General features: G+C 38.5%; 1 protein-coding gene across 5 annotated transcripts in view; it reads left to right on the top strand.

The window, feature by feature from the left end:
* The window catches only part of LOC131136968 (receptor-type tyrosine-protein phosphatase U), a 302,752-nt gene that overhangs the window by 197,533 nt on the left and 88,848 nt on the right, over nucleotides 1–16,371 (top strand). For all 5 annotated transcript variants that reach the window (XM_078798065.1, XM_058084359.2, XM_058084358.2 and 2 more), the window contains exons 8-9: nucleotides 13,627–13,944; nucleotides 14,361–14,470. In XM_078798065.1, the coding sequence (XP_078654191.1) occupies nucleotides 13,627–13,944; nucleotides 14,361–14,470 (428 nt within the window). The remainder of the gene's footprint in view (nucleotides 1–13,626; nucleotides 13,945–14,360; nucleotides 14,471–16,371) is intronic.

The raw sequence follows: 16,371 nt of genomic DNA, 5'->3' as shown, positions 1-16,371 counted from the left end.
GGTGGTAGAGATGTATAGTTGAATATCATCGGCTTAGCTGTGGAAACTGAGGCCATGATGACGGATGATATTGCCAAGTGGAAGGATGTACATATATGTATATATGTATAAATAAATAAATATATGTATGTATAAATAAAAATAAAAGACTAGGAAGGGGATAAAGGGGGTGGAGGGAGTCTGTGTGTGATAGACTGTGTGGGTGAGGTTTTTTTCTCTCCCTGTGAGATTTTAATATGCGACACGAATGTGGGAATAAAAGCTTCATCGTCACCGGTATCAATGTCAAAGTTGCTATCAAAGAGAAAGTTGTTAAAAGTTGTTTAAATTATTCATTTACATTTCAATGACTGTGGTATAATTACGGATAAGCTGCCAAACCACCATTTTTTTTTCTATTCACAAAAGAATTAAAATAGACAACTAATCATACGTGTATGTTGCCAGTCAGTGTTAAGTAACAGCAATAACAAGTCAGTAGATAGTAGTATATTAACATTATATATTAACATTACATTCACAGCTAACATGTTTAGTATTACTTTATTTAGTGAAACCAAACCAAAGCTCACTTTCATTTGGTGTTTATACTATAGTACTTTTGTCAAATATTATACCTTTTATTTGTTTTTACTCTATCGTCTATACCAGGGGTGGGCAAACTTTTTGACTCGCGGGCCGCATTGATATGACAAAATCTACGGGGGGGGGGGGGGGGGGAACTATATATTTTACACGTAACAGTCCACCTGGTATTATTGTATCTGTAAAATTGTCATGCAATTTGCTATTATTATTTATTATTTTATATTTATATTTAAATATTTTTAAAATAATAAAATATTATAATAATTACAATAAAATTTAAATAATAATTATAATATTATTATTGTGTAAAATATGCAAATATAACAATAATATTATATATAATATAATAATTAGCATTAATATAATAATTATAATAATGATTATAATAATCTAATAATCTAATAATAATAATTATTATTATTATTATGTGCTTGTGTCCCTTTTTTCAGGAGCACTTTGTAAACAACAGACCATGTCAAAAAACGAAATTGATAAAACCATCAAAAGGTTGGCTCAGGCCATGATGCCAGGTTGTATGTTGAGTTTAAATGAAATACTTTGGAAAGTATTCAAACACTTGGCGGGCCGGATGTGGCCCCCGGGCCGTAGTTTGCCCACCCCTGGTCTATACTAATATTTTTCCTTGGCTTGCATTTGCCCACTTGTTTAGCGTCCAAAATACAGTCCGGTTTGGTTATCGGAGTTGTAGAGAGATACACAATGTAACAAAAACGTGCACCAAAAACATGGGCCGTATTGACACAGGGGTACAAAACCGCTGAATTGAACTGCTTAACAGGAAGACCGTCATCAATTCAGAGGTATCTAAACAGTAATACCAACATAAACAACACAAAAAGGGTTTGATTTACAAGAAAATAAAATTGTGTTTACAAATACAACACATTTAAAACTGTGTGTGTGTATGTGTGCGCTAAAATTACGTAACCTTCTGCACGCTACACTCCTCCACACTCTCGCACTTCATCCTTCATGTTATGTGCGATTATTCCATTGATGATCCTTGCCGAGGTTTTAGCAAATCCACTTCTGCCACCTTGTGGCCATTTTCATAATTTGAAATTGCTCTGTAAGTGACATTCATTAGTGCAAAAAACGTAAAAGACGTGTAAATACATTGTACAAATATAAATGTATAAATACAAGAGGACCTGCTCATGTGTTTTAAACTTAAAGTATCGAGAGATAAATATCTTAAATTAGAAATAAATATTACAAAAGTGAGTACATTTGCATTTATTGTCCTTGAACCGTATCGATTCAAATGTCAAAGGTACCTATCCCTGCTTGGAACTAATTTACTTCAAAAGTCCCCATTCTCAATTACGTCAATTGATTAGGAGGTCGTACAGGTCGATCGCATGTGTTACCGACGTCATGCTTTGTAAATGTCATATGACATCAGTCAGCTGACATTAATTCACGGTTGCTTCCCCATGGCAAAGATCAAGTCAACTCGATAAGCGGCACACTGCAATGCAAAATTCATTATTATTATTCAGGTTACAGTACTGATACTCCTGGTAAGATACCTGTAACATTTACTTGGGTGGCTATTTGTGGAGACATTATGTAGGAAAAAAAAAGTGGCTCTGCTCATTGACCTGAACTCCATTATAGAAATGTGTGTTCTTGTGTTTGTGACAGAAGCAGGCATTTTCAGTCTTGTTTCTAAGGACCAAAATTCAATTTGTTGTCCATTCGTAACCACAAAATGTTGTAATATGCAACGCGATAAACCGAAGACCTCCTCTCCTGTGTTATAGAGATGATTTTTCGTAAGTTAACCTGTGCAACTTTTTGTGGATTTTTCTCAATGGTATTTAACATTTGTATACAGGAAATACATGGCATGGCAAGGAAATAGTTTCGTCATAGTATTTACGTATGAGAGTAGCACAAGTGAGTTAGGTCAGTGGAAACAGATAGTGGGCTTTAAAACAAGAAAACAGCAAAAAATTAAATAAAAACATATTAGAAGTTCCGGGCTGCACGGCGGTCGAGTGGTTAGCGCGTAGACCTCACAGGTCTCCCCGTACATGCGCGGGTTTTCTCGGGGTACTCCGGTTTCCTCCCACATTCCAAAAACATGCTAGGTTAATTGGCGACTCCAAATTGTCCATAGGTATGAATGTGAGTGTGAATGGTTGTTTGTCTATATGTGCCCTGTGATTGGCTGGCCACCAGTCCAGCCCGAAGACAGCTGGGATAGGCTCCGGCACCCCACACGACCCTCTTGAGGATAAGCGGTAGAAAATGAATGAATGAATTTAGTGGGTGTGGCTTACATATGATCAAGCTCAATAAATTAATGTTGAATTTGGCGACATCATATTTGGTTTTTTCGTCCGTTGGTGTGGTGACCACACCATAGTCCAACTTGTTTGGTACAGTCCGGGGTTTGGTGGAATGCGTTCACATCAAAAGGAGAAGTGTCTGTTTTAAGCGGACCAAAAAGTATCAACGCATCCTGACAGTAAAAAACGAGCAACAACAAAATCTGAATCATGTTTGACTGCCATTGTGCTGAAACTGCTAGCCAAAAAAATTAGCACAACCTCCTCCTTTCAGAAACCTCCTCTTCCGGTTTCCTCCCACATTCTAAAAACATGCTAGGTTAATTGGCGACTCCAAATTGTCCATAGGTATGAATGTGAGTGTGAATGGTTGTTTGTCTATATGTGCCCTGTGATTGGCTGGCCACCAATATTTACTATTATTTACTATTATTTACTATTATTTACTATTATTTACTATTATTTACTATTATTTACTATTATATAACTGTTATAATTATATGGAATGTATGGATTTACATGACCTTGACATATGATCAAGCTCTATAGTCAAGAAATTAATTTGGTGACATTATATTTGTTTTTTTTTTGTCCATTGGTGTGGTGGCCTCACTTCACATCAAAAGGAGCAGTGTCTGCTTTAAGCGGACCAAAAAGTATCAACGCATTCCGAAAGTAAAAAAACAAGCAACAACAAAATCTGAATCATGTTTGACTGCCATTGTGCTGAAACTGCTAGCCAAAAAAATTAGCACAACCTCCTTCTTTCAGAAAAATAATCTCAAAAAATTGAAAGGAAAACGCATCATACATTATGGTAGTTTGATGGCATACTTTCCCAAACGGCATACGAGAATTGCAAAAAGCACACACCTAGAAGACTAATTATAGGCAGCCATGAGTGTTTGGCTGCCTTGTAGACCAAGACCATGTGCGAGGGTTTTCTAGGGCAGGTTCAGTGACCCGGCAGCAGGTGGAGGCCCATTACCGCTCAGTGGTTTTGGGACCACCTGCAGTACAAATGCTCACCTACACACTGTGATTTACTTGAGGGGGGCTTCAGGCTGTGCTTGTCCACTGTGCTGATAATTAAAGAAATGGCTCATCAAGCACACCTGGATGGCCGTCTGAGACAGGTGGAGGCCGTGTTCACATTCACGGAGATTAGTTTTACAGTACCCGCCCGAGGACTGCACGATTCTAAAAGCGAGTGTTATCGGTATGGTGGAACCAGCTCGCCAACCTGATTGGAAGGGAGGGAAAGATTGTGCATGACCACAGCAGATTAGTCACGGTGGCAAAGCACGGGTATTGGAGCTGTTACACTGTGCTTTCCTCTCAAATAGGGACGCTGTCCAAATATCCCTTCTGTTCACCAGATAATTACCAGCTCACCACAACAACTCCACCGTCCATTTTCTCAGGTTTAAACTTAATCAGGCCAACAGCAAGGGGGCGACGGAATATGGGGGTCAGCGGGGGTAGTGTAGACCAGATGGTGTAGACGGTGGAACTCTGAGGAGACCGTGATTAGACTATGCAGGAAGGTCAAGAAGGTGAGTCGCACCAGGTGGGGAAGTTTTGCATTGTTGCATCGGACTTTAATGACAACTACACGCACTGACCAGAACTGTGAATGTTAATACAACTTTGCGGGAGTGCGAAAAAAAAAAGCAACCGCTCAACAAGGACCAGCATACTGAGACAGCAAACTTTTGCAAAGACTGAAAAAACCCAAACCCTAATAAATGAAGCATTAAAAATGTTGAACCATTTAATTAGTAGTCACTGGTCCAGAAAATGTATTGGAACTTCCATTCATTCATTCATTTTCATATATATATAGCATATCAATGTGAAACATTGTATTGTTTCTTGAATTGGCTCATCGTTGTGCATTGTTTGAGGGTCTTACTCAATCCATTCCATAGTTTGATTCCACATACTGAAATGCTATGGCTTTTTAACGTAGTCCTAGCATAGAAGTGTTTCAAATGTACTTCTTCCCTGAGATCATATTTCTCCTCTCTTGTAGAGAAGTATTACTCACTAAATGTACTCACTAAATGTACTGCAAAAAAGGTCAGTAAGGATAATTCATAATGCCGCCTACAGAGAACATACTAACTCCTTATTTCTAAAATCACTAATACTTCAACTTGCTGATATAGTTCATCTTCAAACAGCTAAAATAATGCATAAGGCTAAAAATAACCAATTAGCTAAAAATGTCATCCAATACTTCTCTACAAGAGAGGAGAAATATGATCTCAGGGAAGAAGTACATTTGAAGGCGGCCTTATGAATTATCCTTACTGACCTTTTTTGCAGTACATTTAGTGAGTACTGCAAAAAAGGTCAATAAGGGTAATTCATAATGCCGCCTACAGAGATGCAGTACATTTAGTGAGTACTGCTAAAAAGATCAGTAAGGATAATTCATAATGCCGCATACAGAGATGCAGTACATTTAGTGAGTACTGCATAAAAGGTCAGTAAGGCTAATTCATAATGCCGCCTACAGAGATGCAGTACATTTAGTGAGTACTGCAAAAAAGGTCCGTAAGGATAATTCCTAATGCCGCCTACAGAGATGCAGTACATTTAGTGAGTACCTCAAAAAAGGTCAGTAAGGATAATTCATAATGCCGCCTACATAGATGCAGTACATTTAGTGAGTACTGCAAAAAAGGTCAATAAGCGTAATTCATAATGCCGCCTACAGAGATGCAGTACATTTAGTGAGTACTGCAAAAAAGGTCAGTAAGGATAATTCATAATGCCGCCTACAGAGATGCAGTACATTTAGTGAGTACTGCAAAAAAGGTCAGTAAGGATAATTCATAATGCCGCCTACAGAGATGCAGTACATTTAGTGAGTACTGCAAAAAAGGTCAGTAAGAATAATTCATAATGCCGCCTACAGAGATGCAGTACATTTAGTGAGTACTGCATAAAAGGTCAGTAAGGATAATTCATAATGCCGCCTACAGAGATGCAGTACATTTAGTGAGTACTGCATAAAAGGTCAATAAGGATAATTCATAATGCCGCCTACAGAGATGCAGTACATTTAGTGAGTACTGCTAAAAAGATCAGTAAGGATAATTCATAATGCCGCATACAGAGATGCAGTACATTTAGTGAGTACTGCAAAAAAGGTCAGTAAGGATAATTCATAATGCCGCTTATGGAGATGCAGTACATTTAGTGAGTACTGCAAAAAAGGTCAGTAAGGATAATTCATAATGCTGCCTACAGAGATGCAGTACATTTAGTGAGTACTGCAAAAAAGGTCAGTAAGGATAATTCATAATGCCGCTTATGGAGATGCAGTACATTTAGTGAGTACTGCAAAAAAGGTCAGTAAGGATAATTCATAATGCCGCCTACAGAGATGCAGCACATTTAGTGAGTACTGCAAAAAAGGTCAGTAAGGATAATTCATAATGCCGCCTACAGAGAACATACTAACTCCTTATTTCTAAAATCACTAATCACATTTAGAATAATTCACAAGCTTGTAACTGCATTTTATAACATCCAGGTTGTATAAAATAGTCATTGAAGTACTTCAATAATATAAAATACAATAATTAACAAAGTGATAAATTCACCAACACGAAACTCCACAACAATTTGTCATAATTACAGCAAAACCAACAGCAATACAAAAAACATAGCAAGACAACAACAAAAAAAGTGTTGTATTGTTCAGGTGTTTATGAATGCACCTCACTCACTATGAGTGTGATTGATGGATGGCGAGGAAGTGTTGGGTTGCTGGTGTGGAGACAGACAGAGAAATGTGTGTGCGGCGTGGGAACTGCCGAGCGTGTTGAGGTTTGTAAAAAGTTGAAAAAGTGCATCAGACTGTGTGACTGTCAGAATACTGCATTACTTAAAAGACGTTACGAATTTACTGCCGACATGAGGCACCGATAGCTACTTAGCTTTTTGGTCTTACTACTGTTTACGTTCGCAACCAAAAGAATGCGTTCATTGAACAGAGCGTGAATGTGAATTCGTTCAGATTGTGTGAGCATCAGTACACATGAAGTACTCGACTTGCTTCACAATAACGAACCAATCCAGCAATTCATGTTATGCTCATTTGTGGGGCTTTGTATCGAGTTGTGGACTCCTGTAGAGCAGCTATACGCACCATAACCCACACAGAAAGCTTTCTAGATCTTCCAGATTCTGCACCTCTTTCTGCATTATTTCAACTGACCTTCCTGCTTCCGACCTAAATGGTCTGTTTTAATTCACTCCATGCCTGGCCTTCCTGTTGGTATGCCCACTCCGCGGTGATTGGTCACACTCCTGAGGACTTCTGGACACATACGTAGCTCTACATTTACTAATTGATTTCATTGCATGAAAAACTATCATTTGTCTGCATAATTGGTCTGCAGACCAAAAGTGACCAAATGCTAACCTAACTTCAGAGTCCACTGGGCCGGCACCAGTTGGTGCCAGTTCGTTCCAATGCAATTTGCTGTGGCGCCTAGTGTCGCCAATAAGGTGCCTAGTGGCGTGCAGTGGCTCAAACTGCCTCCCAACTGGCTTGTGGTGGCCCGTAACGGTGGCAAAAATTGAGTTTGGCAGCAAGAAAATTTCAAAATGTTTCAAGTCTAATTAATTATATTAATTAATTAAATATAAAATTATTAAATATTAATATATATATTAATTGTATAATATTAAAATAGTAATCTTAATTTTAAATCTTATTAATGATATGAATTAATTATATTAATAAATTAAATATTAATTTTAATTTTAAACATTTTGAAGTGTCCACCAAGTGGAAACAAATGTCACAAACAATCCGTCTATTGGAATCCACTGGAATGTAATGGCACGAGCCAAGTTGGCAATGATACTAGGAGTCCACTGTGCCGGCGCCAGTTGGTGCCAGTTTGCGCCAAAGATTATGTAATTGGTGCGTAGTGGCTGGCTGTGGCCCGGAATAACGACAACGACAACATGCCGAGCGAACATTAATTTGGCGCCACAGCGAGCCACAACGCACCAATCAGAATCTCTGGCGGCCCAGTGGACTCCTAGCATAAAATACACACTAAGTATCTTTTGAATTATTTTTTTTCGTACGAGACTAAAGTGTGAACACACCTTTATTTTTCCTTATTTCCCATCCCGTTGACTGAAATGGACTCTCAGAATCAAGCCATCAGCTTTTTTGTGAACAGAGGACTTTGACTTGGATCTTATGTGACTGGCGTTGTGCAATTCGGTCCCATCTGTTGGTGATGTTTGACAAGAACAAGCACCGGGTGAAGATCTAGACGTCTACGTGAGTGTGTTATGGTAGCCACCGCCAGACAAGCTGCCTTGTGCTTGTCATGTGTAATTTTAACATCATGCATCGCGTTGGTGACGGATAACTTTTTACACTTGTGTGACAATTTATGTTGGAAATGAGATAGTAATTAAAACAATTAATTAAGTCATTAAACATTAAAAAATATATATGATGGCTACAGTTTTAACTCTGGAACAAATTATTTCTAATGTAATTCATTTCATTTTTAAACTATATTTTTCTTTCTTTTTCACTGAATAATCTGTTAAGACTAAAGCCATCAAATTAAAGTTTAATCAGTTTTTGAATTAATCATTATTAAACACCACACTATATCTGAAATAGGTCCATTTTTACTGTATTTTATTAACAGAAATACAAATGTCAGGACACGATTCCACTATCAACAGCTCCAAATGAACCTAAAATTTAAACCAAGCTAAAATGTATTGATATTATTTTGGATCTATTTTAAAACATTTCAATCGCACTTTGTGTTATTATGAGCAATGAGGAATTGCCTTTGAAGATTCATTTAAGTTTATTGACATGCTTTAAGTGTATTTTCAGGCATTGCCGAGTCCACTAAAATGCTGATTAGCATATTCACTTATTATTATTTGTTGCCTGTCTCTTTATTTAGACCACACATGCACGCATAATAAAGATGTGATGTTCGGTGCATCATCTCAAATATCTTACTTTTTATTTTTCTACACAAAATAAGTTGAAAAATAAATAAACAAATCAAGAATAAAGAAAATCAATCAATCAGTAATAAATAAATAAATATAATAATAATAATAAAACGGCAAATAATAAAAACCTAAGAAACCACATATAGTTGGTGGGTAGACAAATTATTTTTTTTCAGATTAAAATGAACAAAGCATTATTAGAGCCCTGTAGACATGACAAAACACGACTATAGTCACATTTATACTCTTTTTATTTACAACATATTGCGCAACTGCAGGGTCTTGAGACACATGCTAACTCGCAAACGAGAGAGCTAGCGACCTAAATGGTAGCCTTCAAGTTATTTCCTTTAAACTTAAATAGCCAAAAACTTACCACTTCCACACGGATAGGGAGGATAACTATTAACAGTTATTTAACCTTTAACATGAACATTAATCAAACGTAATAATTTTTTCTGGGTACATGATACCATACAGCATCCATATCAAACTTGCGCGGGCCGCACTAACATTAAACTTTCATATCAAGGCGGGGGCCTCAAACTAGTGTTCTGCGTGCCACATTTGGCCCACGGGCCGCATGTTTGAGACCCCTGATGTATACTTTTGGCATGTGGGAGGAAGACGGAGTACCTGCAGAGAACCCATTTCATTTGACTTTCAAGTCCATACTATATTTATTTCTATTTTATTTACGACAAGGCAGAACTGCCTCCATACATGTACTTTTTCCCCATCTGACGCAGTCAGCCCAAATCACCTCCATGGCTGCGCTGTACTGTCCCATGTCACAATTTGAGCGGAGACAACAAAGCAGAACCCGTCACTTTCAATCTCACGTCCAATCTTGTAGGATCAACATGGTGCTCTGGGCTTTCGGCCACGTTGGGGCGGCTGCGGGGTGTCAGAGAATGGCTGCCCGTGGCACACCGACAAGTAAAAACGAGGCAAGGCTTGGCACGAATGTCCACTTTGAGAAAAGCCACAATGAGCACACTGTGGGTTGTTTTGGTGCCGCTTTCATCCATCCCCGCATTTTAAATGCCTCGCATTATTTCGACTGGGGCCCGTGAAGACTATTAATTATGCCACTACAATACTTATCAGTTTCACTCAACAATGGAACACGAGCGTTTTATTTTTGTGGCCCATGTCTACTAGTTAGTGGCATTCATCTGCATGAGGCGTGGGTCATATTTCTATCTGAGATGGCTGAAAGCAAATTAAAAGAGAAAGCTGGTGACTGCGGAGGCCCTCTGCGTAGATTGGAAGTGTCACTGCATTTGACTTCAAAATAATTGCTACCACAGGCTGTAATAAATGCAAATGAAACTGGGCATAGGACTGTTGTATACGATAATGTTGTTTTTCTGTTTTAGAAGTGCTTGAACATGCGCAAAATAGCAAGCGAGGAGATGATGCGGAGTGGTCATAACAGTATCGAAAGAGAGCAGTGCATAATATGGCTTTAATACATGGAATGTCTGTATGTTGCGTATTAATGATGCACCTGCTCTCTTATTGATGTTCGCTGCGCTACTCGGTAAGGAAATGAAGACTCCTCTGATCTGTCCTTTACTCCCATATGTCTCCTTAATGTCACTCCCTTCCTCTCTGCTCATTCCTCATCATGCCTTATTAAAATGATAAAGCGCCACAATAGATTATGATGCTTGTTGACTGTGTTAATAACTGATGAATGCCCCAATTGATGGTGAGGATGTCCTTGGCTTTGCTCTTGGACACTGGCGGGTTTGTGCCTACCTCTACAAGAGGCTCTCTGTATCTTTCAGTATTGATGAAAAAGAGACATGTCGTTCTTTTAGATGGACAACGTTACCACAGCCATGAGCGGAATTAAAGTGGTTCTCTCTAGAAATGTGTAATGACCCGGCAATAAAAAAATAACAAGCAAAAAGTCAGCACCCTTGCACAGTTATTATATCTGTTTGTTTATGGCACCCAGGGCTTCGTGGAGAGCAACATCAAGTTGAACATTGTCTGATTAATTAGCACAGTTGACTTGAGGTCTAGCGCCGCTAAAGGGGGGGCGGGCTGCGAACAGGCAACAGTTGACCACCCTTTTGGAAATAGGGCTGCTTGGAGGACAGGAACAGCTGAACAATTTCAAGGATGGTGCAAGACCTTGACATTCACAATACTTAAATGATGCTATCAAAAATCCAATTAAATGCAGTTAAAGGGGAACTGGGTGGGGGATTTTGCCCATCATTCACAACCCTTATTTGAAACATGAACACATATTTCTTTCCTTTTTCTGTGCATTATAACACAAGAAAATGAGTTAATTTGAGCTAGTTTACAATTCTGTCATTGGGATACATCTACTTCGACTATGAAGAGGGCTTGCATGGTTTAATATCCATGCTGTGATCATGCATAAACATGTAATAGTTGCAGTATCATGACATATTTTGATGATTTCAAACACTACTGAAACATCTTTCCTTGGCGCATTGATACTAGCTAACTAAGAAGACACCTCGCTAACCGCTAGTCTCAGCGTCATTCTCAGACGGAGATTGGATACCTAGCTCTTGATTTCGCCACAAAGACTCAACAAGATGCTCGTTTGTCGTCAGCATTTTTTTTTTTTTACCTGAGGACTGGAACACAACAGTCATGTGCTGGAAGATACAGCCATCCCAATGAGAGCGGAAGTTTTGGTCGTGTTTTAAAGAGGAAAAAGAAAACAGTAGATCAAGCTGTTTTTTTTTAAAGCCCCCTTTTTTCGAACTGAAGCAGAAGACGTTATTTTCAAGTAAAATGAAACTTCCGAGGTTGAGAAAAGTAACTTCAAATTTATTTGGCGTCCAAAAAAAATGTTCAATAAGAAATGATTGAAAGTGAAATAATCAACATCTCTGTTGTGCAAGTGAACAAACGTTGTCCATTCTTAATAGTAACAAATTACTATTTCAGCTTTAATGATAAATGTTGAAGGTCAGTGTGTATGTAATCACAAGATTTGGTCGTGTTTTGCACATTATGCTCTCCATTGATGTCATGAATGTTTTTAGGCCTTTAAGGCATTTTAGGTCAAATTGATGAACCGGTGAGCGATGGAAAAACTCACAACAACTTTGCCAAACCATTGGAAATTCCAGGACAACATTAAACTCATCACACAGCAACTTATCACTCAAAAGGCACATAGGAAATATACACTACAACTACCAATACCAGTATATGTATAAGTCTGTTCATCAATTTCACCTAAAATTGATGAGCAATGGAAAAACTCACAACTTTGCCAAGCCATTGGAAATTCCGGGAGGTCATTACTCAGTAAAACGGTCATTGTACAAAAAAACATTAAACTCATCACACAGCAACTTACCACTCAAAAGACACCTAGGAAATATACACTACAACTAGCAATACCAGTATATGTATATGTCCGTTCATCAATTTGATCGAAAATTGATGAGCGATGGAAAAACTCATGATAACTTTGCCAAGCCATTAGAAATTCGAGGAGGTCATTACTCAGTAAAACAGTCATTGTACAAACAACATTAAACTCATCACACAGCAACCTACCACTCAAAAGGCACCTAGGAAATATACATTACAACTAGCAATACCAGCATATGTATATGTCTGTTCATCAATTTGACCTAAAATTGATGAGCAATGGAAAAACTCACGATAACTTTGCCAAGCCATTGGAAATTCCAGGACGTCATTAATCAGTAAAACAGCCATTGTACAAACAACATTAAACTCATCACACAGCAACTTACCACTCAAAAGGCACCTAGAAAATATACACTGCAACTAGCAATACCAGTATATGTTCGTTCATCAATTTGACCTAAAATTGATGAACGATGGAAAAACTCACGGCAATATTGCCAAGTCATTAGAAATTCTAGGAGGTCATTACTCAGTAAAACAGTCATTGTACAAACAACATTAAACTCATCACACAGCAACTTACCACTCTAAAGGCACCTAGAAATATACATTACAACTAGCAATACTAGTATATGTATATGTCCGTTCATCAATTTGACCTAAAATTGATGAGCGATGGAAAAACTCACAACAACTTTGCCAAGCCATTGGAAATTCTAGGCGGACATTACTCAGTAAAACAGTCATTGTACAAACAACATTAAACTCATCACACAGCAACTTACCACTCTAAAGGCACCTAGAAATATACATTACAACTAGCAATACTAGTATATGTATATGTCCGTTCATCAATTTGACCTAAAATTGATCACACAGCAACTTACCACTCAAAAGGCACCTAGAAAATATACACTACAACTAGCAATACCAGTATATGTTCGTTCATCAATTTGACCTAAAATTGATGAGTGATGGAAAAACTCACAACAACTTTGCCAAGCCATTGGAAATTCTAGGAGGTCATTACTCAGTAAAACAGTCATTGTACAAACAACATTAAACTCATCACACAGCAACTTACCACTCAAAAGGCACCTAGACAATATACACTACAACTAGCAATACCAGTTTAAAATATCAGCAGCTATTTACCCATAATGCTCTACTGCAGATGCACTACTGTTTGCTGTTCTCCATGGTTCTCCATGTACTGGAAGTGTGCTCATATTCATTAATGTGTTGTGTGTGTGTGTGTATGCCACGATGACGTTCTTCACCACATCATCTTCATTTTTCTCCCATCCAGAGCCAATGCGTGCACTGCGGGGTCTCACAGCCAGAGATATCCAGCCCAGGCAGTTGTCTTTGCTGTGGGAGAACCTGGCGTTCAATGTGACACGCTGCCACACCTACTCAGTGTCCCTCTGCTACCGCTACACCATGGCGGGCGGCGGCGGCGGCCACAACACCACCGTGCGAGAATGCCTGGCCGTGGAGCACAACACCTCACGCTTCACACTGCGTGATCTGCCGCCCTACCACGGCATCCATGTCCGTCTGTCACTGGTCAACCCTGAGGGCAAGAAAGAGGGCAGAGAGGTCACCTTCCAGACTGAAGAAGACAGTAAGTCCCGGGAGGAGGTTGAGGAAGAGACTGACAAGACAGCAAAACAAACAAACTAAAGTTTCAGATGATTTTTTTTGGGGGCTAGATTTAGACTCTAATTCTAATGTTAATGTAATTTATATATAGTTTGCATCGGCTGCTTTGACATTGATGCACATTTCCTATTGCAAGCAACTTAAATGTCAAGTATGAGAACTGACAAGAGAACGAGACTATACAATTTATTTCTTCCCTGATGCATTCCATATATGGACGGTCCATTTAATTAAATGTGTCAACCTGCTGTAAATAGCGAGTTATCTGTGGTGGGGCTTTGTTCCCGAGCAACGTGACATGGTGTTCGTGACTTGGCTGATGTAAACAGAGCGGGCAGACTTTCTCAGACAAATGTGTGTTATGACAATGTCTTCCAGTCCCAGGAGGCATTGCACCAGAGTCACTCACCTTCACCCCGCTGGATGACATGATCTTCCTTAAGTGGGAGGAGCCTCTGGAGCCCAATGGCCTTATCACCCAGTATGAGGTGAGTGAGAATATGGTTAAGCTAATATCCCAACGTCAAATGAAAGGGCATGGAAATAATCCACCTCTAAGGACCCATACATAGTGGATTCAATTATTTTACACTACTTTAATTTACTTTAATATGGTAATGGTTTTATTTCATTTGAACATGCATCAGATTACAATTGAATGCATCCCATAATCAGTTCACATTTCCACATGTCCAAAAGGAGTAGGAAGAAGCAAAGCTTATTAAATCCTACCCCTCCATCTGGTACTTTTACAATCAGTAACTGTTACATTTGTTCACTTCCTGCTTTCCTAATATAGTTTAGTTTTTTAAATTTTATTTTAATTTTTGTACAAGGTGATATGATCATCCAATGACATAATGGGTACCATAGTAAGTGTCAATATAGTGATATGTATAGCACATCATGACTGGTTCAAGACTCTTCATCCTTGTATTTAGCAAACATCAACTATGAATGTGAGTGTGAATGGTTGTTTGTCTATATGTGCCTTGCGATTAACATTCGCTCGTATTGATGGGATCACCTTGCTTATTATTATTATTATTATATTATTATTATTATTATTATTGTTGTTGTTGTTATTATTGTTATTATTATTATTATTGTTGTTATTATTATTATTATTCCCCCACTGCGGCTCTGGCGTGTTTCTTAGCAAACACCTTTTTTCTTCATTTTATCTTGCTCCTCACAAAGCTACACTCTTCTCATGTGTGTATGCTCGCGGCCCCGCCTCTCCCCACAGAGACAAAGCGACTGTATGACTAGCAAGAAGTCTCACTCTCTTGGTCATTGAATATATAGTATGTAAGAAGCGTCTGGGTGCACGAGAGACATGGAGAACAGATACGGATGCTGATGGCAATTTAAAGAAACCGGCAAAATGTTCATTTATTGTGATTCATTAATTATTTTCTGAAAGCAAAATCTTGTGAGATCCTGTGACATCCTGATATAAAATGGTAATGGTAATAGTTTTATTTCATTTGAACATGCATCAGATTACAATTGAATGCATCACATAATCATTTCACAGTTCCACATGTCCAAAAGGAGTAGGAAGAAGCAAAGCTTATTAAATCCTACCCCTCCACCTGGTACTTTTACAATCAGTAACTGTTACATTTGTTCACTTCCTGCTTTCTTAATATAGTTTAAGTTTAAAAAAAGACTTTTTTTCAGGTATGTGGCCTAACCAACATTTTTCTCATTAAAACACAACTTAAATAGGATGTACGTAATTCTTGACCAAATTAGTTTTTTTCTGGTCAACAGTTAACATTTCAACTTTTGAACGTTTTCCCAAGTTAGTGTGTGGATTTACCAGTACCTTGGTTAGTGTCATTAATCCCTTCCAGAAGGTTGGATACCCTAATATAGAGTTAAGGCTTTGAACCATAAACCGGAGCCAGCATCATTAATTGATAACAAATGTGTATCTGTTGTGCCGTCGGTGCTCCGCGGAGCAGTATCATGATTCGGTGTTCGCTGAATGTACTGTTCCCTCTGTGGGCAAGGCATCGGTGAGACCTGCCAACCTTTTTCCTTCCTTGGCCTCTCTCGCAATGTCCCCTCAAGGATATTATTGAAAAGGATTTGTGGCCTGACATAAAATGGATGCGGCTGAGGATATATTTATTTATTTTTATACCGCTTGTTGATCTCCCACCGCTGACTGTAAATGCTTTATACTGAGCTGCAGAAATCCTCTTCATTTCTCTTCAGATTAAACCATTGTCCACTCTGCTTGAGCCTATTGATTATATTACAGGGTTTCCACACCATCACGCTGTTCTGTGCTGAAATTGAGCATCTTTTAGATTTGTCCTGGTGGTATTAACTCAGACACATGGTGCGCTCAGAAATGTATCATGTTTTTTTTTTT

The sequence above is a fragment of the Doryrhamphus excisus genome, linkage group LG17 (assembly GCF_037039965.1).
Source record: "Doryrhamphus excisus strain RoL-2023G ecotype Guam linkage group LG17, RoL_Dexc_Guam_v1.1, whole genome shotgun sequence".
Taxonomy (NCBI): Eukaryota; Metazoa; Chordata; class Actinopteri; order Syngnathiformes; family Syngnathidae; genus Doryrhamphus; species Doryrhamphus excisus.
The sequence above is the reverse complement of the archived record's forward strand: the minus strand, read 5'-3'. Positions and strand labels throughout refer to the sequence as shown.